The sequence below is a fragment of the Mytilus galloprovincialis genome, chromosome 9 (assembly GCF_965363235.1).
Source record: "Mytilus galloprovincialis chromosome 9, xbMytGall1.hap1.1, whole genome shotgun sequence".
Lineage (NCBI taxonomy): Eukaryota > Metazoa > Mollusca > Bivalvia > Mytilida > Mytilidae > Mytilus > Mytilus galloprovincialis.
In genome coordinates, this window is record NC_134846.1 from 36,483,251 (window position 1) to 36,499,828 (window position 16,578).

The 16,578-nt window shown below is 33.5% G+C and overlaps 1 protein-coding gene across 1 annotated transcript in view; it reads right to left on the reverse strand.

Moving 5' to 3' along the window:
• The window catches only part of LOC143044924 (DNA repair and recombination protein RAD54B-like), a 45,830-nt gene that overhangs the window by 19,747 nt on the left and 9,505 nt on the right, over positions 1-16,578 (reverse strand). The window contains exons 5-11 of the mRNA XM_076217183.1: positions 14,045-14,106; positions 13,327-13,348; positions 7,457-7,511; positions 4,784-4,871; positions 3,639-3,726; positions 2,114-2,196; positions 964-1,047 (exon numbers count right to left, since the gene is read on the reverse strand). Coding sequence (XP_076073298.1) covers positions 964-1,047; positions 2,114-2,196; positions 3,639-3,726; positions 4,784-4,871; positions 7,457-7,511; positions 13,327-13,348; positions 14,045-14,106 — 482 coding nt within the window. The remainder of the gene's footprint in view (positions 1-963; positions 1,048-2,113; positions 2,197-3,638; positions 3,727-4,783; positions 4,872-7,456; positions 7,512-13,326; positions 13,349-14,044; positions 14,107-16,578) is intronic.

Genomic DNA, 16,578 nt, shown 5'->3' on the forward strand with positions numbered 1-16,578 from the left:
AATTCACTTAAGTTTCATGGAAATTGGTGAAAGTGTTTTTGAGTTATTGTCCGAAGTGTGGACGACGAACGGACGGACAGACGAACGGACAACGGTATACCATAATACGTCCCGTCTAAAAGACAACGGGCGTATAAAAACGTCATCATAACAGGGTTACTATGTGATGTAGTCAAAAGCTATACAGAACACTAAGGAATGTAAGAGGCTCACAGAGGGAAAATAATACATTTTTAATACAAAATCACGCAATTTACACTTTTAATACTTAAATTTAATGTTAAAAGTGTTCTTATAAATTATTACATACACGATAAAATTATGTTCACAGCAAATTAGAAAATCCTTCACGTATGGCGAACATATCAGGTTGGGTTTTTCAATATATGTGTTGTAAAAAACAAAGCCAGACACACATACAAACACAAAATATTCAAGAAACAATAAACATGTAATGAATAAACATTAAGTCAGGGGTAATCCGTAATATATGTGTTATTCAGGTTTCAGACAGGGTATATACTGTGACATTCACGGCTCAGGGGATACAAACTCTCAGCCTGGAATGTCACACCATATACCCTGTCTGAGACCTGAATAACATATAATACCCCCCCCCCCCCCACCCCCTTGGCAATAAAAATAGTTTTTTGGAATAAACTTTAAGATAAATTGAAGGAAACTGTAAAAGTAATGAAAGCATTATCGATAACAACCACAAGGCTTACATTCACTATTTTATACTTTATTTTCTCTGTAAGAAAAATTATTATCAATTGGTTCAGCCCATTTTTTTCTCAGTGAGTAAATGTGGTCACTGATGTTTTGTACTTTATTTGGAGGAAATACTGGTATTCTATTTTTAACTGTGAAAGAGCAAATTTCTACAACTCTCTTTGTAGAATTCAGATTTTCACCTAACAGTTTTTGAATTATACAGAAACTAATCAATTTAATTATTACCTGATGTGATTGACTAGGTCTTGGCATTACTAGTGCACCAGGTATACTGGGATCATATCTTGGTTTTATAGGTATGGATGTGGTCTACAAGAAAACATAAAGAATAATGTCAACAAAGTAAAGGCTCTAAGACCAGTATGTATTTAGTAGCATCCTGTATAAAAGAGAAAGGAAGGAACTGAAAAGATAAGCCATATTTCAATGGACATGTTACTTCAGCAATTTCAGTTAATGAAAACTTAAAAATGAAAGTTTTAAAAAGATGAAAAAAATAAAACACAATTCATCAGCAAAAGCCATTGCAAAAGATTTACCCTGCTCATACGTGTAGAAATTGTCATTGAAAAGAATTTCACATGCCAGGTTCAACTATATAGCCACATGCTTTATAAATTTATGGTTGATAATTTCATTAAACTAAATTAAGAGTTATCTCCCCTTACAATGCAAAAACTTTAATTTTCTGTATTTGTTAAATTTGTTAAATAAATGAAACCATGAAATATGTCAAAATTTCTTTATATCAAACATCTCAAAAATAAATTAAATTTCTGCATTAAAACTTGCTAATTACAGTAAAATCTCTACCTATCATATGTGGTCATTTGCAATTAAGAATTGAATGCTTCTTTTTGTAAATTCATTGGGGTGAAAAAGTGCTGACCAAAGTAAATTTTCTATGAAGAAGGGAAGCGCTTATTTCTAAAAATGTACGTTTGTGCACACAGTCAATGCTTTTACAACCCTATGAAATTACAAAAAGAAGCATTCAATACCGGTACTTATAATTACATTTTTTTAGCTAGGATCATGAAAACAAGATATCTTTCAAGTTTTTCTTTAATTTACCTGTGCACTTTATTGTGGGACCTTGTGTTAGCATGTATATTACATTTCATTGTGTAATGAATGTTAATTTCAGAAGGATGCGAGATTGCTGTTAGCCAATCAAAATAGTGTATCATAATGAAGCATACATGCAATGTAATTATTCCAAGAATATTCTCCTACTACCTTATCATAAACAAACGATTATCAATTGAATGCTTAACAAGAAATGATGTGGTTCAATGCAAGATACTTCTAACTTCTATCCTATGGTTTAACATCTTTTCATGTTAAAAGGATCATTATATAGGCAGTCACAAACCTGAACAACATGACAAGCCTGTCCATCTTGCAGTGGGTTGACAAACTTTTTGCCTGTGTTCTTTTCTGGAACAGGCATTCTAGCTAAGAAGTAAAAAAATATATTAATGTGCTGACAAACCTCTTGTCAGTGCTCTTTTCTGGAACAGATAAGAAAAAAAATAATATATTAAATGACCTATTGTGCTTTCATGTGCATTAAATTTAAGTATTTACTGTGGATTCATTATTATTCGTGGGATACCAATTTTCGTTGATTTCGTTGATACAGGCAAACCACGAAATTAGATGTTCAACGAATGACAAATTTTACAAAGGCCTGTATGCAGACTTCGGTAAAACCACGAAATTAAATATCCAGGAATATGTAAGTTTCCATGAATCCACGAAAATTGGTACCCACGAAAATAAATTAATCCACAGTAGTAGTTTTGTAATCTTGAAATTGGTCAATTACTTTTATACCTTTTTTCAAATATTTTTATTTGTCTAACCAAGATAACATACCCTTAAGTAAAACAAAGAGCTGCATGAAAAATTGCCCAAGTATACCCCACTGATTGTAAGGCTTGCTCATTGGGTAAAACAAAATTTCAAAATATCATGAACAGGTAGATAATGGATGGCAGATAATTCATTACTAACATGATGCATCTGAACATTGTCACTGTACAGGCCAGTTACGTGATACGTTTTTTGGAGGAATGTGACTTCCATCACCATGTGACAAAAAATTTATGCATCGTCATTTCCAACACATGTTGAGCAAACGGGTGAAAAAGTTTGATTTTATACTAAACAAAATATTTGGGAAATTAAAATCTAATAACATGGTCACCCTCCCTCATTCGTATGGGAATCAAGATTACATACTTAATGTACATACAATATTTCTATACCCTACAGAATGACGATTATGAAAGTGCAGGAAACTTTTATTGGCGCAGGGATATAGGCGCGCATTCTATCTGGTAAATTACATCATAAAGGCATGCAAAATTAACCTTTCCTGGTGAAAGACATGATTCCAGAAATGACATATTGTTATAAATTGGACTTAGTGTTTTCATTTCTCATTTCTTAAGGTGGTACCTAACACTACAGGGAGATAACTCTGTAAAGTCAGGTAAACGTTTTAATAATGTTGTGTTGTAAAAGGAATATTAAGCTTCTCAATGATCAACTATAGGAGCTGAATAAAATTTCATGGTCAATGAGTATATTAAATATTTAAAGCAAGTAGCAACTATAAGGTTAAATCAATATCGCTTACAGGGAAAAATTCCAGACCAAAAATAACATCATTCCTTACTACAAACGTGATATATAATGTCATGCTCAATGATTATAACAATTATTTAAATATTGTCAAACAGTTAGTAACTGCAATTTTCAGAAATGTAATCCACATTTGTTATTCATTTTTTTAAAAATTATTAAATTATTAAATCCTGTGTTTTAGAGAGTGATAAACAATATGCAAAGACTGATGCCATTATATTTTTAGACTTGTATAGAAAACCTACCTGTACTATCTGAAGATGTGCTGGTACTTCCAGCTGCAGAGAAACACTTTCCAGATTTATACTGTTCTTCTGTTAATATAGACATAACCTATAATAATAACTTTTAGCATTTAGAACATAGATATAGGAAGATGTGGTGTGAGTGCCAATGAGACAACTCTCCATCCAAATAACAATTTAAAAAAAGTAAACCATTATAGGTCAATGTACGGCCTTCAACATAGAGCCTTGGCTCACACCACACAAGCTATAAAGGACCCCAAAATGATTAGTGTAAAACCATTCAAACAGGAAAACCAACGGTCTAATCTATATAAAAATAAAAAAAACGAGAAACGAGAAACACATTTAAATTACATAAACAAACGACAACTACTATATAGCATGGATTCATTATAATATTATTCATGGGATACAAACTTTTCACTGATTTCATGAATTTATGTGAATCTTCATTTAAATGTATTGATATTTTGTCAAAATTTACTTTTTTCATGCTTTTTTCCAAAATGTAATAAAAAGTATAGGTCATCACTTTTTTTCAGGCTACAGGTTGTGCAAAATTGTCAGATTTCGTATAGATTATGCAGGGAAAATACAATTTTGTGTGATAAAAAGGAAACTACATCATAGAATTTTAAGATAAATTTGAGAAGATAGCTCTTATAACATGTTGTCAGAGAGGCAAAAGAAAAAAATGTTTTCTTGGTACATACCGGTATTTAAATGGGTAAATTCACACTTTCTACAGAATAAATGATTTATCAAAATTATCTCCCCTACTATATTTGAGTTATCTCAACTTACTTTTGTGTTGTTTTTTTTTTAGAAAATACAGCAGTAAATATAGTAAAACACATAATTTTCTGTATTAATAACATCAAAAGTCTTACACATGAATTACATATTACTCTCAAATTTGCAAATTTCATTAAAGATCTAAACCAATTGTTATCTGCTTCTTAAAAAAAGGTGAACAACTATGAATTTATAATGTTCAATTTTTTTACGTCCTGTATATCAAAAGGAAGATAATGATGATAAAATACTGCAAGTAAGAAATAAAGACAATTTTCCCAAATAAAATATCCATCACAATAATATTAAAAGAACAAACTTATCTTAGAAACTTAATGTTTTCATACCTGTATGAGCTTTCCTCCAACAGAAAGTGTTTCATCATCATTGAGAGCCAACAGATCCGAAGACTTGTATCCTGTACCTTTACCAATTCTATTGTAAAATTGTATATTCTTTTGTTAATTACTAGTATTAAAAGAAGGAAATATCAAACTATAATTTGTCGTTAAAGATATAAATGTTGTTTCTCTTGATTATAATACATGTTCAAAGTGTCTCATATCGATGCCATGTATTGCGATTTCATTATAATTCATGAGATGCCAAAATTTCGTTGATTTTGTGGTTACAGGTTAACCCAAATCTAAATGTTCAACAAAGTACAACTTTTGTTTAGGCCTGTACACATTTTGGATCGTAGGTGGCGGCCAAAGTGTTTCTAAAGCTTTTAGGTCTGAAAAATGCACAAAATCATCATATTTTGACAAAATGTCCAAAATGGGCTTACTTTGGAGAATATTAAGTACTCTTATGAAGAGAACTGATGTATCTAGCATTAAGATTTATGAAATAGACCCATTTATAAACACATTTGTGACCTTTATGGTGTTTTATGATAAAGTTGATATTTTGTGACATAAGTGAACCTTGTCCTTTGGTACCCACGAAAATGAATAAATCCACAGTATATTGATGGAACAGCTGGTAGATAATTAACTATTTTATAGTTTGCTTCTTCATTGGTTGAATATAATGATCTTAGTTCTCTTTGGAGTCCTTCAAGTTTGTAGTAAGATTACTTGAAAAATGAGGACCGCAACTAATGATGTTCCTAAAAACTTTAAAAAAACACACCTTTTGTAGAAAGTATTCAATGGAGGTATAAAACAAATCCTAAAACAACTATGGCAACCAAATTTACCAAGTTGAACTACAATAGCTACAGTCTTCATATATTTTTCAACTTGTTCTGCCCTTTTTTCTTTTTCGATAGTCTACTCCTAAAAACTGATAAAGCTAAAAGTGATAATTCCACTTATGACTTGGTAATCTTGTAGGGATCAAAGATTTTATGTGATATATTTTGAGCTCCTCATTTGATTTTCAATTTCTTTATGTACATTTGGTAATGTGAGCATTCCAACACCCATTTTTTTCAGCAGTCATAGCATAGATAAAACCAGGTCAAACTTTATCATTAAGGAGGCTCGCGGGTATAAGATTTCCAGAAAAAAATTAAACATTTATTTTTCATTACAAATTTTATTAATTACCTTTAGTAGTTGATACTTTATCATATGGTACAAAAATCATCCCAAAAAAACAATTCGTGTTGGCCCCAAGGGACTTTTAAAATGTACATATCATTGAAAAAGCTCCAAATTATCTCCCTTTGGTGCAAAAATGCTATTTTTTGGCCTTAAATTGAAATATCTTTTTTAACTCATCTGTGACCTATATTTTTTATTGTTGTTTTTGAATAAACTGTACATAAACTAAATAATTGTAAAATTTAAGCGTTTTCTGTAATTTAGTTCTTTTTTTATTTCGATATTACCACTATTTCTCTTATTAGTTCAACAGAAAAAAAGGACATTGTCAAAAATGTATGCTTCTTTCGAAAGCAGATTGTGAGCGTAAATGAATGATGACCCCATTTTTTTATTTCATTTTTCTATATTGTATAAGATAAAGTTCATTTACAGAAAGATATAGCGAAATTCTATATTAAATAAAAAAATTGATATAGACCCGCGAGCCCCCTTAAGTCAAATCCTATTAACTTTATTAACAATGACACAAGATTTTCTGAATAGGTCAGCAATGACACAAGATTTTCTGAATAGGTCAGCAATGACACAAGATTTTCTGAATAGGACAGCAATGACACAAGATTTTCTGAATAGGTCAGCAATGACACAAGATTTTCTGAATAGGTCAGCAATGACACAAGATTTTCTGAATAGGTTAGCAATGACACAAGATTTTCTGAATAGGTCAGCAATGACACAAGATTTTCTGAATAGGTTAAGCAATGACACAAGATTTTCTGAATAGGTCATCAATGACACATGATTTTCTGAATAGGTTAGCAATGACACAAGATTTTCTAAATAGGTTAGCAATGACACAAGATTTTCTGAATAGGTGAGCAATGACACAAGATTATCTGAATAGGTCAGCAATGACACAAGATTTTTTTAATATGTCAAGCAATGACACAGGATTTTCTGAATAGATTAAGCAATGACACAAGATTTTCTGAATAGGTTAGCAATGACACAAGATTTTCTGAATAGGTAAAGCAATGACACAAGATTTTCTGAATAGGTCAGCAATGACATAAGATTTTCTGAATAGGTCAGCAATGACACAAGATTTTCTGAATAGGTTAGCATGACACAAGATTTTCTGAATAGGTCAGCAATGACACAAGATTTTCTGAATAGGTTAAGCAATGACACAAGATTTTCTGAATAGGTTAGCAATGACACAAGATTTTCTGAATAGGTCAGCAATGACAAGATTTTCTGAATAGGTTAGCAATGACACAAGATTTTCTAAATAGGTTAAGCAATGACACAAGATTTCTGAATAGGTCACCATAGTGATAAAGATGTATTTGAGGTGTAACATATTGCTTTGTAGTTTATGAATGCGCAAAAAGTATCTTCTTAGATAACGGATACCTTTTTTAAAAAGAATTTCATTGATATATATAATGTCCATAAACTTACTCTTTCCCTTCCATGTCAAGCAAGGACACACTTCTTCCTGATGTTATCAATATTGCTTTAAAAAGAAACATACAAATATCTTTTTACTTAAAATTCACAGTTCTTAACATTCAGAGTTTGCCAAAAAGTGTGGTTGTATGCATGTCATTGAAAATTGTATGGTGACCTTGGATGTCTATATTAGATTTGATGAATCCATGGTGTGTGTTTGCATTTGAATCAATGTGTATAGTAGATTTTCATCTCATGGCAATATTTCAGATTTATTTCTGGAATAAGATACTTAGCCATTACATTAGCCAGGAATGAGTTATTCAGTGGTTGTTGCTGGTTGCTGTCAGTCATATTTGTTTTTCTTTTGTTGCTTTAATATAAATCAGGCCTTTAGTTTTCTTGTTTGAATTGTTTTACATTTAATCATACCAAAACTTTTTATAACTTACTATAGGGCATCAATTTTTCTCATTGTTGAAGGCTGTAGTTACTTTATTTTTACCTGTTTGGTATTTGGTCGATGGTTGTAGCCTTGACAATTCTAAATTTGTTTTCAAATTCAGATTTTATGAATGAAGTTTTCTACTTACCACCTGAGAAATATACATACGGATATTACTTTCCTTACCAGTCCAGACTTCGCAATTAAAATAAAACATCTAGATGACGGAGATACTTCCAACCGGAACTACGTCACCTACATGCTTTACTTTACCTGTACCCCAGTTTTGTTTTTTCTATTTTTCAGTAACAGTATTACTACTATAGAAAATTACGTGGGGAGGTTGGGTGGGTAATTATCAAGTGGTAAGTAGAAAACTTCATTCATAAAATCTGAATTTGAAAACAAATTTAGAATTTCATTTCATTCATTTTCTACTTACCACCTGAGAAATATACATACGGATAGATTACAAAGCCTTACCTCTCTGGTGGTAGGGTAATTTTCTATGGCTCTGCGTCTCTTCATCCTGGGTATAATCTCTACTTCATACCACTTGTTCATTTTAAAAACATTCTTCTGTACACTATACAATATTTACAATGTCTTTATTTTTTCTTCTTTTCTTTAGTCTTTTTATCTTTTTTTTTTTTTTTTTTTCGAACTGCACATTACAGTAAAAATATATCAGTTTTTTGATGATTTTAAAAACAATCTGTTATATACACATCAGGATAAAACCTTAACATCTACATTTCTCAAATAAAACTTGATGAAAGTTGTATCTGTAGACCAGTCAGCTGACTCTAAAATACTCTTCATACTAGCCCCATTGAATAAGGCCCATGAAGGTCCAATTGCTCTCGTACTGTGAGCTTTTACTTTAAAATCTGTATTTTCATATGCCATTTTGATGGTATTCACTAACCACCTAGAAATTGTTTGCGATGTAACCGGTTTGAATGGTTTAACCGTTGACAAGAAAAGTTTTCCTTCATCTTTCCTTGTTTCTTCTGTACGTTTCAAATAAATCGCAATGGCTCTTTTAGGATCCAGTTTTTTATTGTGTTCAAAGTAAGGCACAAAAATTTTAGTTCCATAATGATTTGGTCTATCTTGTTTTGATAAACCTGGTCTCAAGAAAACAAGTCCTTCTTCTGAACATTCACAAACCCCTCTCCTATCCTCAATGCTTGTAAGTCTGAGCACCTCCTGTACGTTGTGATTGCTGTAAGAAAAACTACTTTATAAGTTAAGCATTTAATATCAGCTTTCAATAAAGGTTCAAAAGGAGACTTTTGCAACATGTCCAACACTTTTTGTAAATCCCATTCTGGGACTAAATTTACTTTAGGAGGTCTAGAATTGAAAACCCCTCTAAGTAGTCTAATAATATAGGGATGTTGCCCAACTGGAACATTATCTATTGGAGATAGCAATGAAGATAACATTGACCTATAACCTGCTATAGCACGGTATGGTAAACCTGAAGTGTACAAATGAGATAAAAAATCTGCACATTCTGCTAAAGTAGCTGCATAGGGATCTTTTTCCCGTTCACTACACCAACTATGAAATCTTTTGAATTTACAAGCATAGTCTTGCTGTGTGCCCGATCTCCATGATGCTCTGAGAAGCTTTCTAGTTTCTCTTGAAAATCCCTTATTTCTGAAATTTTTGTGGAGAGCAGCCAGGCTGTTAGTGTGAACACTTCGGGATTTGGATGGTAAATGTTTGTTTTTGGTTGATACAGTAGATTTTGCCTTATTGGTAGTTTTATTGGACTTGCTACTGATTTTTGAAGAAGCTCTGTGTACCAATGTCTTCTTGGCCACATTGGAGCTATCAGAATTAGTTGACAATTGAATTGACTCATGTGTTTTAGTACTTTTGGAATTAGACATATTGGTGGAAATGCATATGCCCACATTTTTTCCCATGATATCGACAGAGCATCTACTGCTGGAGCACTTGGATGAGGTATCCAAGCACAAAACACTGGTCTCTTGTGATTGTGTACCGAGGCAAACAAATCTATTGTTGGTTCTCCCCACATTGCAAACACTGATTGAACTATCTGATTGTTCAGTGTCCACTCTGTGGGTTGTATTTTGTTTCGAGACAGATGATCTGCCAGAACGTTTAATTTCCCCGCTATGTGAGCTGCTCTGAATGTCAGATTGTTCTGAATAGCCATTTTCATTAGACACCATGTCTTGTAACAAAGGTGTATGGACTTGGTGCCCCCCTGTTTGTTTACATATTGAACGACTGTTGTGTTGTCGCATTTGAGTAGCACACTTTGATTTTGTAATTGTGGTAGGAAATGTTGTACTGTTCGAATTACAGCTTCCAATTCCAAGAGATTTATGTGTTGTTTCTGTTCTTGAACAGACCAAAAACCTTGAAAAATCTGATTGTTCATGTGAACCCCAAACCCTGTCTTTGAAGCATCTGTTGTTATTGTGAGGGTTGCTGACCACTGGTGTAATGATTTGCCCTTGGTAGTGTTTGCTCTGTCCAACCACCAATTCAAATGATCTTTTAGGTGTTGAGTAAATGGAATTTGATAAGTGAGATCTCTGGTGGATGGTTTCCAGAAATGAAGTAGATGTAATTGGATAGGCCTCATAAAAAGGCGTGCATTGGGGATCAATTCTATGCAAGATGCTATCAAACCCAACAACATTAGATAATCTCTTGCCGTATTGTGTCCCTTCATTAGGCTTATCACTAACATTTCTAACTTTAAAATTCTTTCTATAGTTGGAGAAACTATCTCCTTCTTGAAATTGAACAATGCCCCTATGTAAGTGATCTCTTGTGATGGGATAAGAGAAGATTTTTGAAGATTTACTATAAATCCCAATTTTATCAGAAGATTGAGTGTTTTCTCTCTGTCTGAAATTAGCATTTTCTCTTGAGCATTCACTAGCAACCAATCGTCCAAATAAGTTGCTAGGCGTATGTTTTGGATTCTCAGATGAGCTGCTACTACAGTAACTATTTTTGTGAACACTCGAGGTGCTTGAGAAGGACCGAAACACAGAGCTACAAATTGGTAACATTTGCCTTGTATGCAAAAACGTAGAAATTTTCTGTGTGTTTTGTGAACTGGAATATGGAGATATGCATCTTTCAGATCGAGAGACAACGCCCAGTCTTGGGGTTTTACTAGATTCAAGACTTTTGTTAAAGTGTCCATTTTGAAATGTTGCTTCCTCAGATACTGGTTGAGAGGTTTCAAGTTTATCACAGGTCTTAAATCGCCTGTTTTCTTGGGAACCAGAAAAAGTGTACTGTAAAAACCTTGATGTATCTCTACTGAGGTACAATCTCTATTGCATTTTTTTCTATTAAATCTTCTACCTCTGCTAAAATAATAGGTAGATTCCTCGCATTGACAGAAGTGTGTTTTATACCTGTCAAGTGAGGAGTTTCTTGAAATTCTAATTTCAAACCCTCTTGTAAAGTTTTCAGTACCCATTGATCGTCTGTTATTGATTCCCATTCCTGAATAAAATGTTTTAACCTCCCTCCCACTGGTATCTGAGGCAACAACATTAGATTTTTGGCGTCAGGAACTATACATTTTCTTCACATTAGAGAAAGAACTTACCCATGGTTTGGTAGCTTGTGTCTGTTTACCAGATGACTTGAACTCCCCAAAGTTCTTCTTTGGTATCTTAAAGTTACTGTCAAATTTAGGCTTTTTCACAAATGTTGACTCTGAAGTAACTGTAGCTGTTGGTTTTCTTTTACCCAACTGTGAACCAAGTGTAACTCTTCTATTATCAGGTAAAACTTCAGATAATTGTTTATTTCTGTCAGTTTTCTCTTTCATCTTGGTATCAAACTGTGAACCAAATATACCATCTGCTGTTAATGGTAAAGTCACAATTGTATTAGCATAGTCTCTTAGTTCATTTAGACCTGTATCATACATGGTAGCACGACGACGTATCATGTGGTGAAAAGCTCCAGTTCTCGCCGCCTGATCTAAACTTTTGGTTGACAAAGCAAATATGTCTCTTACATTCTGAATTGCACTATCTAAATTTGGTGAATCAGATGTTAAATTATCCAATAAATTTCCACTTGCTTGTTGCAAATAACAAGTCGTGATCAATCCCATGCGGGGCGTAACTTGACCCTGATAAGCTAACCTTTCAAGTGACTTTAAGTTCTTAGTAAATAAACTTGGGACTCTGCCAAAAGCAGCTTTTGGACCATATCTTTTCATCAGTAAACTTTCTACTGTATTGTCCATTGTCGGTACATTGAAGTATTCTTGACAACTTGCATCTATTGGGAAACTTTGTCTATAATTTTCCTTATAACTAGTGATTTTGTGAGGAGTCTCTGATCTCCAAGAACCACGTAAAACATCAATCTGGTTTTGTTCTAACACTAAACCTGTTTTCTCAGTCTTTAACGAAGTGTAAGCATCTAGACCAAATTTGTCACCTAGTGTATGACTCACAGAATTATCTTGCTTCTCTGTTTCACAAGATTTCTCATTTCTGTTACCTAAATATTTCTGGAACCTGTCATGTTCACCAGATTTAACTAAAACTGATCTACTGTCACAAGTATTGACATCTTCATGATCAGAATTTCTAGAATTCTCAGAGCCCTCTGCACTGAATAAAAAGCCACTATTATGACGTTCCGAATCCGAACAGATAGTGTTTCAATATCATCACCGCTATTTTGGTGCTCATTAATAGCACTATTCAAAGGGATAAGAGGTCTGCGAGCAGCACTAGATGCCTCGACTGTGACCGTATTTTGATACTCATGTTCTGACCTTGGAACTTCATTTCCGGTGTCAGTTAACTTATCTTGAAGTAAATCGAAGAATTTACCCATCTTAGTATTCATTTGTGCAAATTGTTTGTCCTGTTCTAGAATTCTTGCCATCATACGACTTTCTAAGTCTGACAAATTGTCTTTCTTGCTACGAGAAGAAGTACGTTTCTTACCTTTCTTCCCGGGAGCGGAAGTGACTTTGTCGGAGGCCATTGCATTATCCTCTAACACAGAAGAAGTGTCTTCCTCAACATAGGCATCCGAGCCTTCACTTCTCATTATCTTAAACTTATATAAATTAAATAACTTTGAAAATATTTTTTAACGTCTGAACTCTTCGGCGCAAAAAATAAAACTGGGGTACAGGTAAAGTAAAGCATGTAGGTGATGTAGTTCCGGTTGGAAGTATCTCCGTCATCTAGATGTTTTATTTTAATTGCGAAGTCTGGACTGGTAAGGAAAGTAATATCCGTATGTATATTTCTCAGGTGGTAAGTAGAAAATGAATGAAATGAAATCATAACACCTCATCTCATTATTTTATTTTCACATATCAATGCATTTTAATGCATTTAGATACATGAATATAATTCTATTTCTAAATATTTTAAAGCATGCTTACCATCCCCTTCCCATTTTTTATGCTGAAAAAGTAATTATAAATACCATTGTAAATAGACATCAAAACATTCACATAAATTTTTGACCTTGTACATAACAAAAAACTAACTTATTCATCCAGTCTATACAGAAACATTGCTTGTTAAATAAGTATGTGTTAGTGAATACAGTCACAACTTAACGGGCAACATTATTCATGTGAACTTCATCAATATATTTTGTAGACATGTGTCAAAGATATCAACCTGTTTCATTAGAGCAAGGCATAAGGAAATGTTAGTCCTGTAGTATAACTTTATCAGGTTATTATTTTAAAGGGGTCTCATTGGGGGGGGGGGGGGGGAGTTCCGATCCCATATCCCGATTACTGTTTTGTCAGATTCCCGTATCCCGCTTACACTATGTACGTAAGCAATTCTCATTTTTTTGTCATTTCCCGGGTTCCGCTAAACCTCATTTTCCATTTTCACGACATAATAATTTGACTTTCTCGTGTCATGCTTACCAAAAATCGGCAATCCCGCGTCACGCTTAAACCCCAATGAGACCCACTTTAAAGTGTAATAATGCCATAATGAGTGGTATTTACTAAATATTATGTATATTTGTGTTTCCTATCATGATTTTAATGATAAGACGATTGCTGCTTACAAGGATGCTTTTGAATCTAGGATTTTGAATGGTTAGAATGCAGTCATCATGTCATAAATCAGCTTTACCTTTTTGCTTGAATTTTTACACCACATCACACTGAGATACCTCCTCTCCAATGAACTGTCACCTGAAGTTTGAGAATTAGTAAATGATAAGTTAAAACATGCAGATCTTTCGTTGTTAGATAAAACATTTTCATGAAGAAACAAGAATGGGTCCACAGTACACGGATGCCCAATCCACACTATCATTTTTTAGGTTCAGTGGACCGTGAAAATGGGGGAAAATCTCTAATTTGGCATTAAAATTAGAAAGATCATATCATAGAGAACATGTGTACGAAGTTATAAGTTGATTGGACGTCAACTTCTTCAAAAACAACCTCGACCAAAAACTTTAACCTGAAGTGGGACAGACGGACAGACAAATGGACGGACAGATGAACAAATGAACAGACGGACGCACAGACCAGAAAACATAATGCCCATAAATGGGGCATGAAAAATACTGATCGTACATAGTTAAATAAACAGGTGCATCTGTTCAATTCTGAGGTCAACACGAATTTTTGTTAATTGATAAGGAATGGCTCATTTTATGTCAGCATGTTGAACCCTTGGAGTGGCTGCCTTCACAATGCTAACATTATAGAAAATTAACATTGAAACATGGTGTATGTTGTCAACGTATATTTGTTCCACCTTAAAGAGGCTTTGTTATAAACAATGCAATAATAAGTGGTTGTGCTACTTAGGCTCTACTGCACAGATGTCATCTGTAAACGCTTTGATGAGTTAAGCCTTTTTCAACTGATTTTTATAGTTCGTTCTTATGTTGTACTGTTATACCACTGTCCCAGGTTAGGGGAGGGTTGGGATCCCGCTAACGTGTTTAACCCCACCACATTATTTATGTATGTGCCTGTCCCAAGTCAGGAGCCTGTAATTCAGTGGTTTGTTTATGTGTAACATATTTATTTTTCGTCGTTTGAATTGTTTTACATTGTCTTATCGGGGCCTTTTATAGCTGACTATGCGGTATGGGCTTTGCTCATTGTTGAACGCCGTACGGTGACCTATAGTTGTTAATGTCTGTGTCATTTTGGTCTCTTGTGGACAGTTGTCTTATTGGCAATCATACCACATCTTCTTTTTTATATTGACTTTAGTTTAGGATCTTTTGAGTTCAACTGTATGGTGTAAGAATACCATTATTGGTGAAGATTATATTATTGACTTCAGATGCTTATCAACATGTTTTGTTAATGTTTTCTTAGTTTTGATAATTTAACTATAAGTTATTAATATGATACTGTGACTTGAAGCATTTAAAATAGTAACGACCATTGTTTACACTTCATTTGACTTAACTTAGTATATCATGCCTCATGAATAACCATTCTTTTTTTTTAAGAGGTTAACATCCTTCATAAAATTGAGAATGGAAATGGGGAATGTGTCAAAGAGACAACAACCCGACCAAATAAAAAACAACAGCAGAGGGTCACTAACAGGTCTTCAATGTAGCGAGAAATTCTCGCACCCGAGGCGTCCCTCAGCTGGCCCCTAAACAAATATATACTAGTACAGTGATAATGAACGCCATACTAATTTCCAAATTGTACACAAGAAACTAGAATTAAAATAATACAAGACTAACAAAGGCCAGAGGCTCCTGACTTGGGACAGGCGCAAAAATGCGGCGGGGTTAAACATGTTTGTGAGATCTCAACCCTCCCCCTATACCTCTAACCAATGTAGAAAAGTAAACGCATAACAATACGCACATTAAAATTCAGTTCAAGAGAAGTCCGAGTCTGATGTCAGAAGATGTAACCAAAGAAAATAAACAAAATGACAATAATACATAAATAACAACAGACTACTAGCAGTTAACTGACATGCCAGCTCCAGACTTCAATTAAACTGACTGAAAGATTATGATTTCATCATATGAACATCAGGCACAATTCTTCCCGTTAGGGGTTTAGTATCATACCATCACAACATATATGAGAAGAACATAACCCGTGTCATGCCAATAACTGTTTTTAGAATAAATGTGTTTAGTTCCGATGCAAAGACCTTATCAGTGACTCAATATTAACGCCAAAATATGCAATCTTTAATGACTTGACAACAGTATCGTAATTATATCCCTTCTTAATAAGTCTATTCAGAGGTTTTGTAAGTTTCTGAGGTGAATACTGACACCTTTGTGCTTTATAAAGAATATTTCCATAAAAAATTGGATGTGAAATACCTGAACGTATCAGAAGTCTGCATGTTGAGCTATATTTACGAATGATGTCTTTATATCGATGATAAAATTTAGTAAATGTTTTGACTAGTTTGTGATATCGAAAACCCTGGTGTAATAATTTTTCAGTAATACATAAATTTCTCTCGTTAAAATCTAAAACATTGTTACATACACGAGCGAATCGTACAAGTTGAGATATATAAACACCGTAAGATGGTGACAAGGGAACGTCACCATCTAAAAACGGATAATTAACGATAGGAAATGAAAAATCATCCCTTTTATCATAAATTTTAGTATTCAGCTTTCCATTAGTGATATAGATATCAAGATCGAG